The sequence below is a fragment of the Lathyrus oleraceus genome, chromosome 3 (genome assembly GCF_024323335.1).
Source record: "Lathyrus oleraceus cultivar Zhongwan6 chromosome 3, CAAS_Psat_ZW6_1.0, whole genome shotgun sequence".
In the NCBI taxonomy this organism is placed as follows: Eukaryota; Viridiplantae; Streptophyta; class Magnoliopsida; order Fabales; family Fabaceae; genus Lathyrus; species Lathyrus oleraceus.
In genome coordinates, this window is record NC_066581.1 from 398744661 (window position 1) to 398768571 (window position 23911).

The 23911-nt window shown below is 36.1% G+C and overlaps 1 protein-coding gene and 1 pseudogene across 1 annotated transcript; one reads left to right on the forward strand and one right to left on the reverse strand.

The window, feature by feature from the left end:
• The first annotated feature begins 245 nt into the window (after positions 1-245).
• LOC127134149 (uncharacterized) lies at positions 246-346 on the forward strand (annotated as a pseudogene).
• An 18223-nt stretch (positions 347-18569) lies between these two features.
• LOC127131441 (uncharacterized) lies at positions 18570-19916 on the reverse strand. Its single transcript, XM_051060362.1, has one exon. The coding sequence runs from the start codon at positions 19914-19916 to the stop codon at positions 18570-18572; it is 1347 nt and encodes a 448-aa protein (XP_050916319.1).
• Between the last annotated feature and the right edge of the window lie 3995 nt (positions 19917-23911).

The following is a 23911-nucleotide window of genomic DNA, read 5'->3' on the forward strand; positions in this document are numbered from 1 at the left end:
CATCCACTTTTGCGTTAACATGATCAAGGTTACTTATCTCGTACATGCCACTTTTAGTTTGAGGTTTTTCTACCATTGTTCGTTCGCTTCCCCACTGATAGTGGTTTTGGGCCATGCTTTCGATAAGTTGGTAAGCATCAGCATAAGGTTTGTTCATTAGTGCACCACCTGCGGTGGCGTCTATTGTTAACCTCGTGTTGTACAAGAGACCATTATAGAAGGTATGAATTACTAACCAGTCCTCTAAACCTTGGTGTGGATAAAGTCTCATCATGTCTTTGTATCTTTCCCATGCTTCGAAAAGAGACTCGTTATCTTTCTGTTTAAATCCATTTATCTGGGCTCTTAACATAGCTGTTTTGCTCAGCGGAAAATATCGGGCAAGAAAGACTTTCTTTAACTCGTTCCATGTGGTGACTGAGTTGGAAGGAAGAGACTGGAGCCATCTTCTAGCGCTATCTCTTAACGAGAAAGGAAAAAGACGAAGTCGAATTGCCTCTGAAGTGACACCGTTAGCTTTAACAGTATCAGCATATTGGACAAATACGGATAAATGAAGGTTTGGATCCTCGGTAGGATTTCCAGAGAATTGGTTCTGTTGTACTACTTGCAACAGTGAAGGTTTAAGTTCGAAGTTGTTTGCTTCGATTGCGGGTGGAGCAATACTCGAATGCGGCTCATCTTGCGATGGAGCGGCGTAATCTCGAAGAGCACGAGCTGGTTCTGCCATCTCGGGTATCGGCGAAGGAAGAAGATTTTTGAGATCAGGAAGTTCGACAGGAGGGAGATTGTTCACAGCACGGTATTCCTGAATTCGTCGTAAGACTCGGAGATATAGTTTGATATCGTTGATTCGCAAGTAGAACGGCTCGCCTTGTGAGCGAGTATGTGGCATACAAATCAACGAAAGAAAGAAAAGAAAAGAAAAAAATAAGCCTTAGTCTCTACAGCGTAACAGAAGAGTTACGATATCGACTAAATAAAAGTCCCCGGCAACGGCGCCAAAAACTTGATCGCGACTTTATGAGTCGAATTTGGGGTACAAACTGCAAGTGCACAGTTCTATCGCGTAGTTTTAAAAGATATCGATCCCACATGGACTTATGAATCGATATACCGTTATCTAAGGTTACTTCGTAAAGCTAAGGCGGATAATACTTTGATTGTTTGGGGGAAAAGTTAAAACTAAAATAAGATCTAAATTAAATATTAATTAAGCGGATATCGGTATGTAGTTCGTCGTAATTAGGGAATCAATTCTTCGTTGGTTTCTTGGTTTTAAAACAAATCCTTTCAGTAGACACTATTGATTAAAAGTCTTATCTCAAACTCCCGCTCTGTTGAATAAACTATGATTTTATATTAACGTAGCTGTCACTTATTAGTTAAGTCCAAAATCACTTTTTGAAAACAATAGAATCCGTAGAAACTCTTTTTAAGAAAACACTAAACGTTTAAACATCCTTGTCTCAAACTCTCGCTCTGTTGACTTAGATTATATAATTAAATTCAAATGCTCAACTCTCGTCCTCACATTCAACCTTTAAAAATACTTTTTGAAAAAGATTAGAATTTAATTAACTCTAAAAATTGCTTTTGCCCTGATCTAGAATTAATGTCCAATTTACACTGTCTAGTTAAAAACTCAAACTCTCGTTCTATTGATTTTAACTTCTTTATGTCTTTTACTTTCGTACAAAACCTTGTTATTAAACCTGTAAATTGAGACCGTAAAAAGAGTGGTTTTATTTTTAAATGTAATTGAACCAACTTAGTTTTGATTCCTTCATTCCGCTTACTCTACATACCGATACCTAAATAAATTAGCCAGACATGCTTAACAGATCTAAATAATCAGCATGCATAAATAATTCCATCTCAGGCAAATAATATAAATAAACAGTAAAGCAGAGCATATATAAATTCAAACAATAATTAAAGAACCTGAATAATTTATAGCAATCTTGAACACTCCACCACAGACCGGTTGGATTTGTTCTTGAATTCTTCAATCGGACAGGAAAACAAAAGTGAAGGAATAAAAATCTAGGGTCTAACGTAAGGTTAGATCTAGTAAAAGGTACACAATAGTTTCCGGTGTAGAAACTATTGTGCGAAAAATTAATTAAGTGCTGAAAGATTAACTGGAAAGGAAAGTAAAAATAAGAATTGCAATTAAAAGCAAAAACAGTAAAGGAAAAATAATGATGGTATGCTTGCACGGCTGGAAGAAGAAAATTGAACGAAGCAGAGAGTCTCGCAGGGTTTGCCAAAAGCTACTATTTATATTGGTCACTTGTTGTAACTGTTTCCAGAGGTCTTCCGTGTAAAGAGTATTCATGTTGCAAATGGTCAAGCGTAACAATAAGCCTCAACGTCTTTGTTGCGCTTCTGAAGCCAAAAATATAGGGGAATGGTGTGACGTACGTCACACCATGTGTTACGCTCGTAACACAAGTAGGTAGGGCGTGACGCTCGTCACAGCTTGTGTGACGCTCGTCACGGGCGCAGCGCCTTGCTTTTGGGCTGGGCTTTGGCTTGGTGGAATTTGCTTCTTTTCATTTCTTTTTGCACCTCCTTTTCTTCCTTTTTCACTTGTGCTTCAAATAAGCTACCTGAGATAAATAGAAAGAAAATACCGAGTAATATCGAATAAAATGAAGTAAATTGAAGTAAATAATAATATAATTTAATTAAATCGAGTCCTAGAATGTGATATTATTTCATGTTATCAGTGCCATCAATTTGAATAATAGGTTTGCAGAATGCGAAACCTTTGATGCACGGGTCAAATGCCCAAAAGAGACGGTGAAATATTCTATTACCTGTAGCACATGTTCCGTCTGGCATCATCACTGACAATGTCTCCATAATTGCCACAGTTCCTGGGACATATGTTTTTAGTGCCCATAAAAACCGTGGCAATTCCTTGTATAAATCCTCCCAGTTGCCGAAAACTTGTTCAACAGCCTTTGTCCTCGCAATCCAGGCTTTCTTGTAAGATGGAGTATAATTATATGTTGTTCTGATATGGGATATAATTATACTCACCTTCACTGATGGATCTTTATTAACCAACGACAGAATGTCTTGACATATCAAAGTTGCACTTAGTTTACGGTGATCTTGTATAACGTTAGTTGCAATGAAACTGTGTGGTGGGTCTATTGAAGCGATCTCCCAAGAGTCGTTTTTCTTCTTGTAAGACGCAGCCAAACGAAACTTATAAAGCATGTTACGACATTCGATAACATACCTTCTAGAATCAGTGTGTTTCACTGTAAAGTCAGGAGAGTTGTTCATGTGGAATTTTTTGATTGCCAGAACACATTCTTCTTTGGTACGAAACATGTCTCCCACCTTTAATTCGCCTTCTGATCTCGGATACGGATTATAGAAAACACTGTTGGATGTTTCATCATCGTGAAGATCCATATTTATCATATGTTAAGGCGGATTGTAGACATGACTAGGAGGTATTAGTGGTGGTTGATCATCATCTTCATCGTTGTTGTTCAGCATGTGATCAACCTGTATCTCGGTCTCCTCTTCTTCTTCATCAACAACGTCCACTTCTGCTTCTGCTTCTGGGGTGACGTCATCTGACCATTGTCGATCATCTTCACCAGATTCATCCTGACCGGTTAGTTGAGATGGTATACATGGTTGAAGAGTAATGTACAACTCAATACAGTTGCAACCTGAATGTTCATGACTAACAAACACGTATTCAACATCTTCATCGTCTCGTACCTTAAGGGGGAAATACTTGCATTGACCATTCTCAAAAAATATTGGATTTTGATATGTGATCTTTGACACAATACCCGATCCTATAAAGGATTGTATTCTTTTTGTCAAATGCAAGAAGGTTGCATTTCTCTTGATCGTGAGTCTAATGGTATCGGTGTTTCGAAAACAAAAACCATGTAGCTCAGACTCGTATGTTTCATCGTTGTAGTGAATGTTGACATTCTATAATGATGAAGATGACATTGTGCAGATCAAACTATTTTCTTACTGCAAATGAATGTGAGTGAAGTGTCTTGGATGTTGATAGTAAGACACTTAAATAGAGGAGTGAAGTGTCTCACATGCTAGCTAGTTCGGAGTGACGTGTCGCACATGCAAGCTACTCCGAAATGACGTGTCGCACATGCAAGCTACTCCGAAATGATGTGTCAACCATGCAAGCTACTAAGAAGTGACATGTTCAGCATGCAAGAGACAAGACAGCCATGTGTCAGACATGCAGACACACACTCCAAATGAATTGGTGCCCCCACTCATTCCTTGCACATGGGCGCCAATTCAAGTGGAGACGCCATGCATTTAGACCTCGAAACCAAGCAATCAGACCTAGGTATTGCATGCATGTCCCTATGGAGGCGACAATTTGAATGGCGACCCCTCTTAAAGGTTGTACATGGTCGCCAATTCAAGTGGAGACACCATGCAAGCACAATTTTTCATGCTCCCATTCATTTTGCCTATAAATACATCCACTCCATCAACACTTCTTCCACACCATCACTCTCACTACTTCTTCTACAATACTTCTTCTACAATTTCATCTACAACAACTTCTTGTAGTTTCATCTACACCAACCCCCCGATAAAATGTCTATCCTCACAATGGGCGAAGCACATAGAGGAACGATTGCAAACATCGCAACATATATAAGTTTTTTCTTTTGTTAACTTTTTATCTTTCATCTTCACCAACACCTTTTTATTTTGACATACCAACTTAGTCAAGTTTTTTATTCTTTCTTTTATAGGATGTATCAAGGTTCCGAACTCGGGTCCACGAATATGTCCATATGGACCCGATGATTCAACCTTATGTTGAACTCGTCGGTTTTGGTCATATTAGCAAGATTTTGTCTTGGTCCATAGATAACAAATTCATTCTAGCTTTATGCGAAAGATGGAGACCAGAGACACACACATTTTGGTTCCCAACCGGTGAGTGTACCGCGATGTTAGAAGACGTCTACATGCTTTTAGGACTACCCATTAAAGGTAAGGCTATTAATGGTAAGACCAACTATGCAAATTCAATTTGCATGGAGCTCTTAGAGACTGATTTGTTAGATGATAATGCAAGAGGTCAAGGTATACTACTCTCACGCCTTAAGTCATACTATAATAGTTTATACTTAGATGAGCATTCTACCGAAGATGCTCGAATAATAAAAACCAGGTGTTACATTATGCTGTTAATTGGCTCGTTTTTATTTCCCGAAGGTAGTGGTTCTAGCATGCATAATATGTACTTACCTCTACTTAGATATGTAGATAGAATAGGAAGTTACAGTTGGGGATATGCTTGTCTAGCCTATCTCTATAGCTCATTGTGCAAAAACTCACACAAAGACACACCTATATTTTCTGGATGTGCTGTTTTGCTACAAGCATGGGGTTGGTCAAGACTACCGTCTCTAGCACCCGTCAATAACAACCCTTTCACATTTCCGTATGCACAAAAGTGAGTTGTTTAAATTGCTATATCTTTACTTACTTCTTCAAAGATTATTACCTCTAACTAATATTTTTTTACTTTTTGGTGTAGATGGTCTGCACATGGTATGAGTTACAACAGATGTCCAAGAAACTGTATTACTCAGTATCGCAACCTGTTGGATCACCTTCGACCGACAGACGTAAGGAAAATAACTTAATTATTTCGTTATATTTTGTTAACTTCTTCTACATTGACTATAATCCTATCTTCTTTCACATTTCAGTTCATTTGGCATCCATACCTTAATTTGGATCATGACCATGAGGTCAACGCTGAAGACGCGGCCGTATGGACTGCATGCACACCGATAATACGGTTCACAACTATGGAGATGCACAATAGTGATCGTGTCAAGTTGCAGTTCGGTATGCTCCAAAATATCTCAGATCCCCCAGCTAGCCTAGGAGAACGGCATCTGCGCAAAGTTAACGACCAATGGAACTTCAATCCATGGCAAAGCTTCGCAAGATCGGAGTATCGCAAATGGAAGCACCGTCATGACGATGTGTTAACTGACGCAGTCATGCCAACTGAAGAAAAACCAAGTCGTACTTATATGGCTTGGTACAGATCAGCTGGTTTTCAATTCATTGTCGAGGATATGTACTTGTACGACCCACGCCAGATGACTTACACACTTGACACCTCAACATCAAACCCCCAACAACAGTGTCAGACCGGATATACACAACCCCCTGTCCGTCAAACGTTCCGTTCAACCAACACACAATACCTCATTGGAGTCTGAATCTGATTTTGATCCATAATAAGATGCCTCTGAGCTAGTCGTTAGTGCCATCTGCACATGCTCTTCTTCAGGATCATCTTCCAAACTTTCTGAGTCATCCCAGGTATCCATTAAAACCTTCTTTTCTCTAGAGAGTTTCTTCACATACATGAGTTTAGGATACTCATTTTTGTAATGCCCAGGTTTTTGGCATTCCTAACAAGTGAAATCTTGATCGACTCCATACTTTCTCTTCCCAGAGGTTGACTCAGCATGTCCACTTGTTCTTCTGTGGCCTCTGAATTTTGTTTGTATTTTCTTCCATAGAGGGTTGACCCTTATGGAGAGAAGAGATAGTTCATCTTCTTCTTTTGAGCTTCCTTCAGACTCTTATTCTTTAGCTTGAAGAGATTTAGTTCTCTCAAATTTGTCCTTGGACTTTAAAGCCATAAACTTGACCTTTTTATAAGACTCATCTTCCATGAGTTCAACTTCATGACTTCTCTGAGAACTTATAAGTTCCTCCAGAGTAGCCTTGTTCATATCTTTTGACACCTTTAATGCTATCACCATTGATCTCCATTTCTTAGGTAGACTTATGATGATTTTCTTAACATGATCTATAGTGGTATAACCTTTATTTAGGACTTTTAGTCCATCCACAAGAGTTTCTTGAGAAAATTTCTTTAACTATTTCATTCTCTTCCATATTGAAGGATTCATATTTCTAGATTAAGGCCAAGGCTTTTGTTTCTTTGACTTGCTCATTTCCTTCATGAGTCATTTTAAAAGAATCAAATATAGACTTAGTAGAGGCTCTATTTGTTATATTCTCATACTCAGTGTAGGAAATTGCATCCAACAATATAGTTATGGATCTATGATGATTCTTATGATAGTTCTTTTTCTGATCGCTCATTTATTTCTTTCAATCCGAGAACCGCTGTCATCTACAGGATATGTGTAACCATCTTACACCATATCCATAATTAAACATCATACCAAAGGAAGAAACTTTCAATTCTATTCATCCAGTAATCAAAGTTTTCTCTGTAAGAAAAAATCCAGTATCTACAATGTATCTCTAAGATTTTGATGATAACAAAGGATGAAACAAAAATGATACCCTAATATAATTTATTTAAGTGTGCAAAACTCTAATCAGAATATTCAGATAGGCATTCATCAAATACATATACAAGTTCTGAAATACCACTTAGAAGATACACAAGCAGAAGCTATGACTATGATTAAAGAAAGTGTAAACTCAACAAGAGACATCAGACACTCTAAAGTGAAAGAATCCACTCTAGGATCTGAAGCTTTGCACTCTGATTTAATCAATCAGAAGAAACTTTGAAGACAGTCAGCGACAAGCATCTATCTGAAGATACACCTACTGAATAGAGACTCTAATATTCGATCCTTCTGATTCAGAATACTTAGCTACGAAGACTTTCACTTTTGGAAAGAATCTAATTCAGGAAGAAAGTTATGGCGCCCCAAAACTGCTTTGGAAAGAACACAGAGATTAATGACATTAATCATCCATCATTGCCAAAGATTCTGACATTCAAACATTCAACGGTCTTCTCATCACTCTTATATAAAGGATGGAACGCTTCACTAAGAACACAACTAAAACACACGAGAATTCAAGACCACCTTCATATCTATTATTCATTCTCTTTCTCACACGAGTTGCTGCTCTAAAAGTGTGAACAATTCTTTTGCTCTTACCTTGTGTAATTTCTGCTTACCTAGAAGTACTAAGCATTACTGTAATTTTATTTTATTTGTTGAGTACTCCTCAAGTGACTTGTGAAGTCTGTAAACTTGAGAGGGCTAAGAGATCTTTATTCTCTTAGACGATCTATTTGTAATCTTTCAAGATTAGTGGATTAAGTCCTTATTTATACTATCAATTGCGCTTGTCAGTTGATATTATAATCGAATAGGAATAGTTAATCTGCGGTTGGAATTACGATAGTCGATGATAGGCAAAGACCGAATCAGTAAATTGTTGCTACAACTTATTTCAATAATCACTTATTTTAATCTATTTTTTAATTGAATCCTAAACCAAACAAAACCCCATTAATCGTTACTATCATTGGTTAATTCATTCAAGAATCCTTGTGAGAACGATAATCCGAGTCAATTTGTCGCTAACTATGTTTTGTAAAAAATACTCGTTTTTGATCCGCGCGCGACAGCGAATCAAATTGGCGCTGTTGCCGGGGATTCTTGATTATATTAATTGTCTTTATAGTCATATGTGTTGTTTTTTTATAGCATTTTTTGCCTTAACTTTCTTGCGTTCGGGTCTTTTTGCGGTTTAGGAAAAAAAATCTGTTTTTAAACAAATTGTCTCAGATTATTCCGATTTTTTGTCGATTCATTAGGAAAAAATCAGTAAGGATGCCGCCCTAAAAAACTGAAATTCCTTATTTTTCTATTTTTTATGATTTATTTTCGGTTTTGGTAGTTTTAAAAAAATCTGAAAAAATTCTCAAAATTCTTAATTGACGTCATTAGATTAATTTCGGTGTTAGTTTATTTTTCTAAATTTATTTTAATTGTTTTCCTTCATTGTGTTTGTTTTTGACTATGGCTGACCAAAGAACTTTAAGGCAGTTAGCTGTCCCTGATGTGAATTATAATGGCATGTGTATTGAATATCCTGAAGCTGACACTCCTTTTGAATTGAAATCTGGTTTAATACACTTGTTTCCAAGGTTTAGTGGTCTTGTAGGTGAGGATCCGCATGAGCATCTGAAGGAATTTGAGGTTGTGTGCTCTGCACCTTTTGGACCTTCACTAGAAGATATTGTCAAACAAATGGCTGCAAATAATCTCCAGTTTCAACAACAAGTAGATTCTACTTTAAAGACTTTGCAAACACAGATTGGGCAGCTTGCCACTTTGGTGAATGCCATGCAGCAAGCTCAAGGATCAAACCAATAACCCATGGAAGAACATTCTGTTTTTCAAATAGATTTGATTTCTGAAATTGTTGATGATACTTGTAGTGATTTGTTTGCATCTGATTTTCCATCATTGTCTGGTTTTGATGATGTTTATTCTTGTGATATTTGTACTGAAACTAAAATTTGCTCTGTTTGTGCTGAAATTGAGGCTGCCTTGCAAGTTGATATTCTTACTGCAGATGAGGTTGCAAATAAAGTTGTTCATGTAGATAAAGCTCTTGACATCCCGACTGCCCCAAACACTCCTTCTATTGAGCAACCACCTTCCCTCGAGCTGAAGCAACTTCCTGAAAATATGAAATATGCTTATTTAGAGATGAATGAAAAACTACCGGCTATAATTTCTTCTAACATTGATTTCGATCAAGAAAATAAGCTTTTGCAGGTCTTAAGGAAGCATAAAAAGGCATTTGGTTGGACATTGGCTGACCTTCCAGATCAGATCATCTTCACGTGTCCATATGACACTTTTACTTTTAGAAGATTCTTTGATCCTGGAATAAAAGGCAAAGATACTAATAAAAATTTCAAGTTCAATGAACATTACCCAAAGCTATTCCATGACAGCCCCACTTTGGAAGAAGAAAATGTAGAATATATCTCTTTGGGAAAGGCTGCTTATGTGATCACCTATCCTCCTTGACTACTCGGGTGTGTTATTTCCTCTCTCTTCTCTCTCTTCTTTTATGTTTGTTTCTTTCATTGAGGACAATGCATATTTTAAGTGTGGGGGAGGGAATACTTTATTTTCTTTGTTTTTGTTCTTTGTTTTGTTTTTTTTGTTTTCTTTCTAAAAAAAAATTGCATTTTTGTTGAAAGTTTTAGGCTATAGACTAACTAATTTGAGATTAGTTTGCGGAGACTTGAGAAAAATTCACAAGATCGGTATCGTCTTAACACCGTAAGTCTCCTGTATATGGAAATTGATTCGAATTCTTATTATGTTTTAGCCTTAAATTCTCATTCTCTGACAGCTCTTGAGTAGTTTATTTCAGCAGTCAGCACCATCTCACACGCACTCTACGCAGGGAAGCCGATGAATATAAGTGAGTGCTCCGGAAAAAAAAAACAAGGAATGCACCTTCTAAGTTTGGTGACCCTCACCCGGTCACTTAACCCAACAGATGTAGAACCTTCAATTATTTTTTTGAAAATAAGACTAGTTGTCAGTTGGTTCAGCGGTTTCTGGTACTGAACTTGGTAGGGCGGATTACGGTCCGATCCCCCGCAACTACAACTGAATAAGCAAAGGATTATGCCACGTAAGTACTAGAATCCCGTGTAAAAAGGATCAGAGCCACTAACCGGTCGCCTTGCTATGGGTGTGTGGAGATAACGGGCTTAATGTGATTGCGCCTGAATGAAAAAGAGCAAAAAGAAGGATGAGTAAGTTAGACTTTAACATAATAACATGATTCAAGTTGATTTGTGTATTCAGAAGGTTTATGATTGCACAATTACGGATTAGTGTTCCTACGATATCCTTAGTGTGCAAGATTAGTACCTATCGATGCAAACTTAACCGAAGAAGACTTGTAGCCTAGGATGAGTAACTAATGATGTGTTTGTGTTTTCTTTGTTTTATTTTAAATTTTGCTCGGAGTGCAAAAGTTCAAGTGTGGGGGAATTTGATCAGTGCATTTTGGATGCACGTTCTTCCATGTTTGTACTTAAGCATTTCTTCGGTTTGCTTTGATTATTTTTATGTTTTAATGTGTTTTCATAATTTATGTTATTTTTGCACTTATTTAATTTTCGTTTTTAATTTTCAGCATTAGCAGCTTTCGCGAGAAAAATCATATCTTGAGCTAGGAGTATCGGATTGAGACGTGCTACCAGTAGATGGAAAGTTAAGAAAAAGATCTACAACTTTTGTTCAGAAGTCGAGAGCTGAATCAGACTGTAGCAGGGCCAGAAAATTCGTTGAAGTTGCAGCATTAGTTTTATTTAAGTTTTGGGTCATTAGTTTTGGGCTTGGGTTATGTTTTCGATCCAGTTGGGTTGTAAACCAAATTCCTTGTTTTCCATATACCTAGCAGCCGCATGACATTAGGATCATCATTATTCACGAAATACTAGAAAGCTTTGGCAAGAATTCTCATGAAGAACTAATCGATCCAAACAATTTGCTGTATTCGGGTTCCGATACCTTGAGATTTTAGTAATTCTTATTCAGGTTTTCTTTATTCCTTTCAATATTAATATATGTATTTTGTTTGCTTAATCCGATTTACATATGCTATATTGATTTAATCCGATTGATTATGCGATCCTAACTATAGTCACGATTTTGTTTGCTTAATTCGTTATCGAGTCCGTTTAATTCATGTTTGCTTAATTCATGAAACTTAATCCCGTTTGCTTAATTCGGATAATAGGAACATACAACTTATACTATCAATTGTGCTTGTCAGTTGATATTATAATCGAATAGGAATAGTTAATCTGCGGTTGGAATTACGATAGTCGATGATAGGCAAAGACCGAATCAGTAAATTGTTGCTACAACTTATTTCAATAATCACTTATTTTAATCTATTTTTTTAATTGAATCCTAAACCAACCAAAACCCCATTAATCGTTACTATCATTGGTTAATTCATTCAAGAATCCTTGTGAGAACGATAATCCGAGTCAATTTGTCACTAACTACGTTTTGTCAAAAATACTCGTTTTTGATCCGCGCGCGACAGCGGATCAAAAGATCCTGATCAGAAGTAACCTTATCGATTTTTATTCTTGATTCTGGATAGTTATTCCATTTAATGGTTGTTATTTCGTTTGATATCATGTGGTTCTTAGTGGTGACAGTTGTCCCATTTTCTGAGCATTCGTGATAATGGAGTGACACATTGGGTTTCTCCTTCTGGGAGCTAGGTTAAAACTTTGACCTTTTCCCCTATGGCAGTGTATCACTTGTTTTCATCATTACTAAAATATTTATATACACCCACTTCACTCACATTTCAAACTACGCTCACAATATTCCCACACTTTTTTCTCTTTCAAACTGCCAACCTCTCTCTCTCTCTCTCTCTCTCTCTCTGCAACTATTCATCTCCTGGAACCTTCCAGAAACCTACCTAGATGCTTATGGGAAGAGGAAGAAGAGCATCAAAAAGAAAGTGGCTCAGGGATAAGGAACTTCTGGACCACTTAAGAAGAAGAAGAAAGTGGAAATGGTTTTGGATGATATGGCTCTTAGTGAGCTCCAGAAATCGACGATTCTGAAGGATACTTCTGGTGTTACCCAATAGTCATCCAAGGCATCTGATATACCCACGTCTGGTAAGTCTCTTACAACCATAAATCTTTTTGTTTATGATGCTGATGTTTATGAAAATGTCTTACCAACATCACCACCTCCACATACATCTAACACCTTCTCAAGTCCAAATCCAATATTTTTATCTTATTAACAACAACATATACTAAAACATGGTTATATAACCACTTTAGAACCTGTTACAGAAACTCCTATAGTTTTTGAAAATCAGTTACAACAACAACAACAGAAGCCACAAACACCCCCTCCTCCACCAATTCTATCTTCACCCATTCCACCACCATCTCTAGATGTTTCTGCTCCCCAATCAAATAATCCAAATGAGCCACCCATAAAATCTCCTTCGAGAGATTATGGTGACCAAGAGTCTGAGGGAACTCCCAAAGGCCTATTCAACTTTGAACCAAATCACGTTGTGTATGATTTTGATGATGAACAATATACAAACCTTCTCTCTCTTGTTATTCCAAATGTCTATGGCACTAACTTTCACCCTACAATCACTGATGTTTCTATCAGATATCATAGCCAACCAAAACCTAAAGAACCTAATACTGGTAAGATTTTGAAGAATATTGAATCAGATTCAAAAAGTTTTCTTCACACTGTTATATGGACTAGTGTTCTATCCACTAATCCAACAGAAAGTTATGCGGCCTGGGAAGCATATTGGAGATAGGTTAACTCCAAAATTTCTAAGCTGAAGAACTTTGGATACAAATTTTCTGAAAGGAATTTATGTTCAAGGTTTGAACCTACAATGGAAGCCTTATAGTTACAAAATGCTCCAATATGTATTCCTCCTCCTGAAATTGAGGAAGTAGAAACAGAGATTGAGGAAGTAGAAACGGAGATTGAGAAAGCTTCTAGACATCCAGATATTGTCATGGAAGATACTTTTGCTCAGCTGGATAAAGGAAAGAAAGTCGTGTATGAAGATCAATAACAAGCTTAAGACAGTGAGCTAGAACAACAAATTGTTGTTTACGAGAATCAAAATGCTTCTAGAATTTCTTCTGGGATAATTCCTGAAGCTACTCCAAAGACTCTTGCTGAAATGAAGGAAGAAAGTGCTCTTATCAGACAACGCTTGGACAAGCAGGATCTTCTATTCAAAATGATTCTCTCCATATTGCTACCTCCTCATCCGCCAGAGAACCCTTAGTTTTTCAAAATAATTTATGCATTATTGTGTTATTTTATCTAAGTGTTTTTGTATTTGTTTTGCAAACTTTTGTACTATTATGCCTTCTGGAATTTTGGTATTAATAAAATCTTGTTGTTTCTTTATTTTATTTTGTCTATGTTTTTTTTATCGATGATAAAGGGGGAGAAACATAATTGATCTTGATATACCTATGTTCATGAATCAAAACCCAACATTTTCAAATGTTTATGCTAACAACTACTTCAAAGAATAATTTGTTAATTATTTTTCAAGGAAAGTCAAGAACATCAGAAGTTCTCTAGTTACCAGTTTCTGAAGAAATGATTTACTCTATGAGTATGGAGTTTTAACTGAAGGTGTGAAAAACACAAGAAAAGGGGGTTTGAATTGGATTTTACAAGCAAAAGCTTTTTCCAAAATAAAAACACCACTAACAAGTTAATAACAAAGAAATAAAAACACAAGTACTTTTATCCTGGTTTGCTTGAACTCAAAGTTAATCCAGTCCACACACCAAGGTGATTTTGCCTTGTACACAAGGGCTCAATCCATTATAATCAACAGATTACAACAATCACAAAGAATAACCTTTTTTTGTCTTCTCAAGGATCCAACTAAACCTTAGTCTCCTTAAGGACTCACAAAGAACAACCTTATTTGTCTTGTTAAGGATAACCTCCTTAAGGAATCAAATAAAGAGTTTATATAATATATTGTATGTTACAAGATGCTTCTACACAAGCATATTTTACACAAATGAATAGCAAACACTTAAAGAAAAACTGTATACAAAAGAATGATAACTTTTCACAAAGAAAATAACTTGTCTAAAATATTTGCGTAACATGTAGGTTTTTCTCCAAGTCTCATGGTCTTGCTTATATAGCATGAGCATATAACTATTGGAGGGCAAAATGGGGAAAGCTCATTTGAGCGGCTGTCCACTATTGGATGGGAAAGGAATGATACTGCATATGTCCTTTCTCCCATAAAAGCAGTGACATGTGTGATGTATAGTACTATCCTTGTCCATGAAATCAGGTAATGGAAAAGTGGTTCATTTTGTACCATGTACTATTTGATCATATTCCCATTTTGATCTTATCTTTAAATTCACTGGCTTCTGATGAAATTTGATGGAGCACGAAATAAAGAAATACAGAGCTGGATTCAGAAACTTCAGAATCTTTAGTTAGAACCTTGATGGCATCAGTAGTATGACTTAAGGTCTTAAGTATATTTAAAATCTTCAGAATCCTTAGTCAGAACTGTAGCAACCTGAAAAATACAGTGCGCGAAAAAACAACCGGCGAAAGAAAATGACAAAAGAGTCGCCACCGTGCGTTATTCATTCCAAAGGAAGGAAAGGAAACGCTCGAAGTAAACCTGAAAAAGGAAAGGAAGGGACGGGGTCTCGCAACCAAATCTTGGGTTCAGGAGTCGGTTATGCGAAGGGAAGGTATTAGCACCCCTACGCATCCGTAGTACTCTACGGGATCCACTTTTGTAGTTCTTGTCTAAAGGGTGTGAGTTTATCTTGTGTTGTTTACCAAAAAAAATAAAAATAAAAAATAAAAAATAAAAAATAATAATAAATAAATAAATAAAAATAATAATAAAAAATAAATAAAATATAATAGAAAAAACTTGGACTTGGACCTCTCTCATTTGAGCCCACAAAGCCATGAAAATCAGGTTATAAAAGAGGGAGATCAGACAGAAAAAGGAAGAGAAGCAAAATACTCTGAGGTTTCCTTGAAACAAAACCCTGGACAAAACCTGGAGAGGAACCTGACAGAGAACTCAGAGCAACCCCCATCTCACGCAAACCCTAACATTTCAATCGGTCTCTCCCATCAGGTTTGCCTCATTCCCATAATTTTATGCTCTTAATTTGGATCATCTGAATGTATGAGGTATAATGGATGGATTTCATTATGTTTTTGCCCACGGGTTTAACTATGCATGAATGGGTGAAACCTATGCCTTGAATGTTTAATCACATGATTTCTGAAATGTATGCCACAGGGTTTGAGGTTTCTGAAACCATACTGTTATCCATGAAAAAAATGCTTATCGTGTTTCACTAACCCTTTTGTTGAGTTTTTGTGAGAGCTCACAGACTCTTGCAGAGATGGTTTGCGTGGTTTTCCCACTTTATTTGTGGGATACCCCCTGGAGGTTCATTCCGATTACCTGTACTGACTCACCTTTCTTTGATGGCATCAGCTTGGGAGATCCCTGGGTTTCTTACTCCTTTAATTGCTGTTACTTCGGATCTTCATCCGTGTGGTACTTTTACCTCTTTTCCGCATTTTATCGCTTTCTTAGCTGGAAGACCTCGATAGGAGGCATTTGTTTTCTTTTGTTTATTTACTTCTGAGCCCCTTGTTGGCACGTTTACTTTATACATGTTTGTTTTGTATGTGTTCGTATCCCCATAGGTAGCGCGGTTCCTTCGTCGAGGACTGCCTTTTTGCCATTTTGCATGAGTAACCCCTAAACCCTAAAACCCAAAGCAACACGTTAACTCCTTCTACTACAGGCGAGTAAGTCTCTAAAGGTCGAGCATCCGGTAGATTGTGTAGTGACGTCGTTCGTCCAAAACCCAATCCATAACCCCGTAGTTAGACGAACTACGGCTTGCTCTGATTCTCATTCCAGATGAGATACGTAGGCATAAGACGCGATGTCTTAGCGAGCACACATCCCCCCAATCCCATAAGTCAGCCGAGCTACGAAGACTCTGATTCTCATATTCAGATGAGATACGTATGCAGTGGATGCGACATCCGCGCGAGTCATTTTCACTTAACCCTTTTTTTTTGGTAAACAAAGTTTCTTGGATCTAATTCTGGTTGACATGATAAAATGCAATATGAAAAGCTAAATGAATGCATGAATGAGGGGGGAAAATTTTGGGGTGTTACAAGAACCTTGATAACTTCAATCGTCTGGCTTGAGATCTTTATAATCTTCAACTTCATAACACAACTTTAGAAGCTTGCCATTCTTTAGAAGTTTGGTTATTAGAGTCTCGTTCAGAAGCACGAACTGAGAGAACATTGCAGCAACAATATAATGTATCCTTAGAAGTTTCTGATGAGTGAAATAACTCAGAAGCAGAAATAACATTGCAACAATAATATTGACGTCTTTCAGAACTTCTAATAACTTGTGCATAAGCGGATTTAGAACACATAGTTCAGAAATTGATGATGTTGCATATCATATATTCAAAATCAGAACTGGTTGTTAAAGCTACACAATAATAAACCATTAGTGTACCAAAATTGTTTTCACACAAATACAATATTGTTATCATCAAAACTGAAGGTATAGATGCAGAACTAAATCTTGTTCTAACAATCTCCCCCTTTTTTATTATGACAAAACATGTATTTTGATGAACAATTTTGTACAGGGTAATCACAAAAGAATACATCTTTCAAAAGCACAAAGCTCTCATTCAGATGTATACTCCTAAAAAGATAAAGTCAGAATGAAAGAACACTTTCCTCATTAACCTTTTTGAAGTATCAGAGTGAATATTCAGTCATAATTTGATTTATCTTCAGAAGTTAGATGATATTGTCCAGAGCACTAGTTGATAACATCATCATTCTGATAGGCTTTACTTCAAAAGCTTTTAAAGGAGAAGGTTTTCTTATTTGAACCTTGACTTTTCAAGTCAGATTACTCTAGATGAAAAACTCTCTTATCAAAAATAACATATTCAGAACCATTCTGATTCTTGAGAAATAACCCTGCAAAAACACTTAACAAACTCTTTTTCGAAGTAGTTGTTAGCATAAACATTAATCAATGTTTGGGTTTTTAATTAAGGAAATTAGATATCAAAATAAGCTCTAATTCTTCCCCTTTAGAATGTTATGGTTTCTCCCCCTTTGTCATTAATCAAAAAGATATCAAAAAAAATTAAGAGAAACAAAAAAATGTCATTGAAACTTGCCAAAAGGCAGTGCAAAGTACAACTCGATAAAAACAAGAAATAAATTCAAGAAAGTAAAAATAAAAACTAAGGGTTCTGGGTAAGAGGTGGAGGAGGAGGCAGAAGCCTTGAAAGAATCAGCTGAAACATGGGATCTTGCTTGTCCATACGCTCATTGACCTTTGCAACCTTGGTTTCCTCGATAGTCCTCAAAAGAGAAATGGGGATAGGCTGAGAGGCATAAGATTCTAAGATAACCATTTGAGTAGAAACTTCTACAATAGCACAATCTTGAGGTTCAAAAGCAACAACAACTTCTAGAGCAGACTCAATATGCTAGGAAGTCTCTATTTCTGGAGCAACTTCTTCTTCAGGAGTCGCTTCCTTGATTTCTGGAGCAGGAAGGCAGAGTTGGGAATTTCTTAGCTTACAGAGTTCCATTAAGGGAACGAACCCAACACAAAATTTACTCTCCACAAGAGTATACACAATATCCTTCAACTTAGAAATCTTGGAGTTCATCCAGCTTCTGTAAGCTCCCCATGTTGAATCACTCACAGTAGGATTTGCTAAAGAACGATTGACAGTCATTGCTCATGCAAACGACTTTTAGATTCAAATTCAAATTTCCTCATAACCTTACCAAAGTTAGGGGAGGATTTTGTTGGTTGTTTGGGGCATTTGACTGTAAGATTGATTTTGGACTCATCAAAGTCAGGACCATATACAGAAGGATATGATGGTAAAATAATAGGGGTGATTCAGGTGAAATGGGTTCTGGTTCAAAATTGAACATTCCTTCAGGAGTTCCATCAGAAATGTGTCTATCAGAAACTCTTGAGGGAGATGCTATAGGAGTTGTTAAATTTGGATTAGCTGGTTGGGGAGCAGTAATATTTGGTGGTGAAATGGGTGAATTTTATAACTGTGGAGGAGATGATGTTGGTGAAATATGTTGTTTTTCTAACAAAGGAGCAGAAACTAAAGGAGTTTCTGTGATATGCATTTCTATAATAGGAGTTTCTATGATGGGATTTTCTACGATAGGATTGATAAAAGTTGATTCTGATGGTGGAAGTGGGATTGGTTTAGAAACAGCGGATTGAGATGGAGGAGGGATTAGTAAGATCCTTTCAGAAGAAATTGAATCAGAATTAAAATGAGTGTTATCAGAAGGAAGCTTACCAGATGTTATATCAGAAGCTCTTGAAGAAGACTGGACTATTCCAGAAGTATCCTTTAGAATCATTGCCTTCTGGCGCGCACTTAGAGGCACCTCATCTTCATCCTGAAAGAAAATCTTCTTATTCTTTTGAGCACTAGAAGACCCTTCATCTCTGAATTCCTTCTTTCTCTTCCCATGAACATCATGGCAAGTCTCTAGAAGATTAAAAGGATCCACCAATGGCTCAAGTCCATCCTTCAGACAACTTTCCAAATAAGCCATAAGAACCCGTGGAGGATCAGTTTTGGTGAAGATTGGGTAGTCATCAATTGGATTCCTTGTACCATAGATATCATCCTTAGACATAATGAAATCTGGCCTTTGAATTCTGGAGATGATACCCATACTCTTCAGATTCTTCCCCCAAAAGACTTTTCCAGCATCCTTCACCAGCTCTTTTGTCAAACCACTTCCCATAAGAATATCAGAAATTAATCTGCCATTGGGAATGGATTTTATCTTTGTCTTCTTGGAAGAGCCAGCAGTTCTGGATTCTCTGATAGAATCCCTCATGAACTTAAACAAAATTAAAGGAAGTCCCAGCTTGACACCCTTTTCCAGATAGAATAACATGAATTTCTGACGCGTGTTGCTGTAGTTAGAACTATTTGTACTTGGCCTGTGGTGAATACAACCCAAAATAATCTTAAACCAAACTCTTAGGTTCCTTGTTAAGTCCTTAGCGCTATGAGATTTTTCATCAAAAAAATTAGTTTCCTCCTTGAAGATGATTGGAGAAATGATAGCTTCTCTCTTAGAAGTGATCTTAGCATTGTGAATCCTTTTCCCTTTGCCATCATGAGAAATCGTATCAGCTATAGACTTCTCAGTAATAACTATTTTCCTATTCATAACATAGGAAGTAATAGTTTCCTTCTCAACAGTTGTATGAACCCAAAATTGCTTCACTAACACAGGGTAAACCGGGTATGTGAGTCTCTCGAAGAAGGTTTTCCATCCTTGAATATCCAAAGTTTCAGTGAAATCAAAACCGTTTTCCTTCAAGTTTTTGAAATCAACAATGGTTTCACATAACACCATTAGCTCATTGACAGGAGTATTGAGGGATAATTCTGGAATCCCTTCCAAAATGGTGTTGCTTTCAGTTTCCTTTGAAGAACTTGAAGAGTGTTGTTGTTGTTAAGCCATTTGAAGAAGATGAAGATGAAGAACAATTGTAAAGAGAAAAAAAGGTTGTTTTTAGTTTGGAAAACTGAAAGTGTGGGAGTAATATGTGCGTAGTGTGAAAATTTGAGTGAAGTGGGTTTATATAGAAAAAATTTCAATGATGACAAAAAGGGAATGCAATTTTTTCCAAGAAATGTTAATCCCAATATGTCACGCTTTTTTCATGCATGCTCAGAAAGTGGGACATCTATCGACACTAAGAACCACATGAAATCAAATAACAAGATAACTATTTAATGCAACTATTATTTAGAATCAAGAAGAAAATTTAATAAGATTGCTTCTGATTCATGAAAACTTCCTTACTTCAGAAAGCTCATGTTTCAGAGTCAGAAAGAATAACAATCTTAGAATGTAATCTAGAGTTCTGAAGACTTTGACATTCTGAAATACATCTTTTCATTATGGACATAATTTCATAAATAGTTTTTTTAGAATGAACACGAATCTATCTTCAACAAGGGGTTTTGTAAAGATATCAACCCATTGATGGTCTGTATCAAAATATTTTAAATGAGAAATTCCCTTCTGAACATAGTCGCGTAAAAAGTGATGTTTTATTTCAATATGCTTAGCCCTAGAATGTGCCATACCCTAATTTTTAAACATAATATCCCATATACCATTGGCATCCTTGCACACAAACAAGGCCACATCTTGGTCTTTCCCCCTATCCATCTTTGGGTTTGCTTCTTGCAGGGATCACCAAACACCTCTTTGTTGGTTTGTTTTACCTTTGTGTTTACATGATTAAATGCTCATCTAAGCACTAATCAAAATAGAAATTATTTTATTTAAGTTTATGTTGCAAGATAGGGCTTTTCAATCAAGAGCATCTCAAAGTTTTGTGGCTTACTTCTCAAGGAAAGTCAAAGGTTCATGTGTTTATTTTCATACCTTCTTCAACAAGCAACTTCAAGCTTTGAGAAATTTAATAAATAGTTAATCAAGTACACCTTATTTTGAGTTACTATGGTCACCCATGTGCTTTGGAATGCAACAAAAGTCCAAGTACACAAGCTTGTTCCAAGTGGTTTGACCAAAAAGTCAACATTTGAAGTCAAAGTTCCAAGGATCATAACTCCTTCAATTCTCAATATTTTTGAATGCTTCTTTTTGCATATGACTCTTCTAAATATCCTCTACAACTTATCTTTACATGACAAGATCCATTTATTCTTGGAGGATCATCAAACATTTGGAGACATTATAGGTCATTTCTGGAGTTAGTGAAATTTGACCTATTTTCAAAGTGACTTTTTCTCAACTTTCAAAGATCACAACTTCTTCAATTTTTAAAATATGAGGCTGATTATTTTTGAACAATGTTATTTGTGATACCCTCTACAAGTTTGCTCCAAGGATCAAGGTCAAAATATGCTTGTAAGGCCATGGAATTCATTGAAATATTATAGGTCATTTTCAGCCATGAAACACTCGAATTTTTCTAAGTTATATGATCAGTTTTTCATGCCATCTTCAACATGACATAACTTTGTGCTCAAGAATCAAAATACAACCTTTCTTGTTGTAATCTTGGACATGATGTTAACACATTGCAAAAAGAACGGGATCAAAAAGCCTCCTGAGTAGGATGCCCCATTGGGTTGAACATGGTAACTTGGAACTGAAGAAATTGTCATTGCCCGAATTTTGAAATTCACTAATCTCAATTCCAAGACAAATTAGCATGAGTTTTGGATTGAAACATGTTTAAACAAGTCTTCAGAAGTTAATTGACCCTTAAAACGCATCATTTGACAGAGTTTTAATGAGTTTCAAGTAACACTTTTCTCACATTCAGATCAAATTTGTTTTGCACGAATTCAGCATCATTCCACACGTATTTGGATCCAAACATATTCCATATAAATAGAGGAAGCTATTGCATTCATTTAAAATATTTTGAGAGCAAATAAATACCTATTGCAACTTGAAATGTTTCCAAAAAATTCAACTACGTGTTTTGAGTTTCAGTTTGTTTCAATCTAATTTCTTAATTCCAATAGCATCTTCGGCATCCTCTAAAACTTTTGCAACAATTCCCAAGCTTTGAGACCTTCTGAATTACTCTAACCAGATCAAGGTTCATCAACTTATGATCACCATCTGGACAAGGTAGTTATGAGCATCATTTAAACTTAAACAAGTTACCACAATGCAACCCTTCACTCTCTAATGCTTTCCCCTAACTTATCTTATGTTGATTGATCATGTTCATCATTTTATTTTATTTTTTGTGGCTTGCTTGCTTCTGAAATTTATTTGAAATTCCCTTTGCTCAATTTAGATAAATGAATTTGGAGCATGGGGTTGAATTCAGGATGAGAAGAGGATTACAATGGTAGTGGTCTTGTGTTTTGAATTTACCAAACGATGAAGCTCCGATGAGAGTTTACCGAAGAAGACGACTGAAGTTTTTTTCCAGGTTGTATTAGTTTGACCAGACACGTTGGAGGAACAAAATGTTCTGATTGGTTGGATTTGATTTAGATTCGGTGTGTTGCTTGTAGCGTGTTCCATCGTGCATCCTAACATGTAGAGTGTTGGATCTGCCACGTCAATTAATAAGGCATGATCCAAAGCTTCTTGTTTTTTTATATTTTAATTCATTTTCTTTTACTATTTTTAATTTCTTTTTTTTTTTAAAAACTCATAGTAATTTCATTTTTCATCGAAAAAATCCCTAAATAATTTCTAAAATTCTTTTTTATTTTTCTTCATTTGATTTTTATTTTTTCACATTTTATTTCACTAACTTTCTATTTTTCATGAATTTTCTCCTTTCTCCTTTGTTTAATTGGTTTAAAAATATTTTTCTGCATTTTTAAATTTTGGAAAATTTATTATATGCTTCGTATTTTATTTCCACATCCCATAATTTTCTTGGCCATTTATTTGGTGATTTGAAGGACTTTATGGATTTTCATTTTATTTCTATTTTAAAATTCATTTAAAAAATACTTTTGGTGCATTTTATTTCATTTAATTGCATTTTATATTTGTGTGACCTTGTGAACTTCTGTTGGTCTTGGATCATGACGGTTTGGACTTTAAGTCTCATCAAACTCAATGGATCTTGGGTGTTGATGGGGTGAAGACCATAATCCACCAAAATGGATGATTGATTTTGATGATGACTTGTGAGTCTCCTACCCCTCATGGTATTATGTGAAAATATTGTTTCTTTTCAATTTGTGAGAGCTAGTGACATACTTGTTGATTTCATCCAAGTTGGAACCCTTCTCATAAATGATATACAAGTTTATACTTTCATGCTTGTAGGTGAATAGTTGAGTGTTCTCCAAAAAATGACCAAAACATCCTTGATTATAATTTCTAGCCTTATTTACTAACATTTTACTTGTATTAACTTTTATTTCCAAGTCATTTACTTTATGCTTTTTTACTTTATACCATTTACTTTATACTTTATGTTTAGAATCCCATATTATATTATTTGTGATCTTGTAACTTGTTTTTTGTCAATTTGGGCTTTACTTTCATATCATTGTAAAGAAAACACTAATAAGAAAAAACCTAAAAAGAAACTTGGTTATCCTGATTCATGGACTTGTGGTTACTATCCTTGGCATGATTGTGGAGTTATGGACTTAAAATTAGGATCCCGACCTTTGCTTTGCGACTTGTGATTTGAGACCTTAGAATCCATCTTGTAACTTTGACTTTGGACTTCCTTTGGAGACTTGGTTGAGTTACTCTAGTTTCATCTGATACATGGATTTTATTTGCTTATCTGGCTTGCTTGAGGCTTAACCCAAAGGAGGTAATTTTTGCTTGAATTATGTCATAAGGCTTGCTATTTCTTGGTTACATCTTTTCTCCCT

Bases quoted from the DNA above. Each gene is read 5' to 3' on its own strand.
- LOC127131441 (XM_051060362.1), bottom strand. From the start codon at position 19,916: ATGGTGTTATGTGAAACCATTGTTGATTTCAAAAACTTGAAGGAAAAC.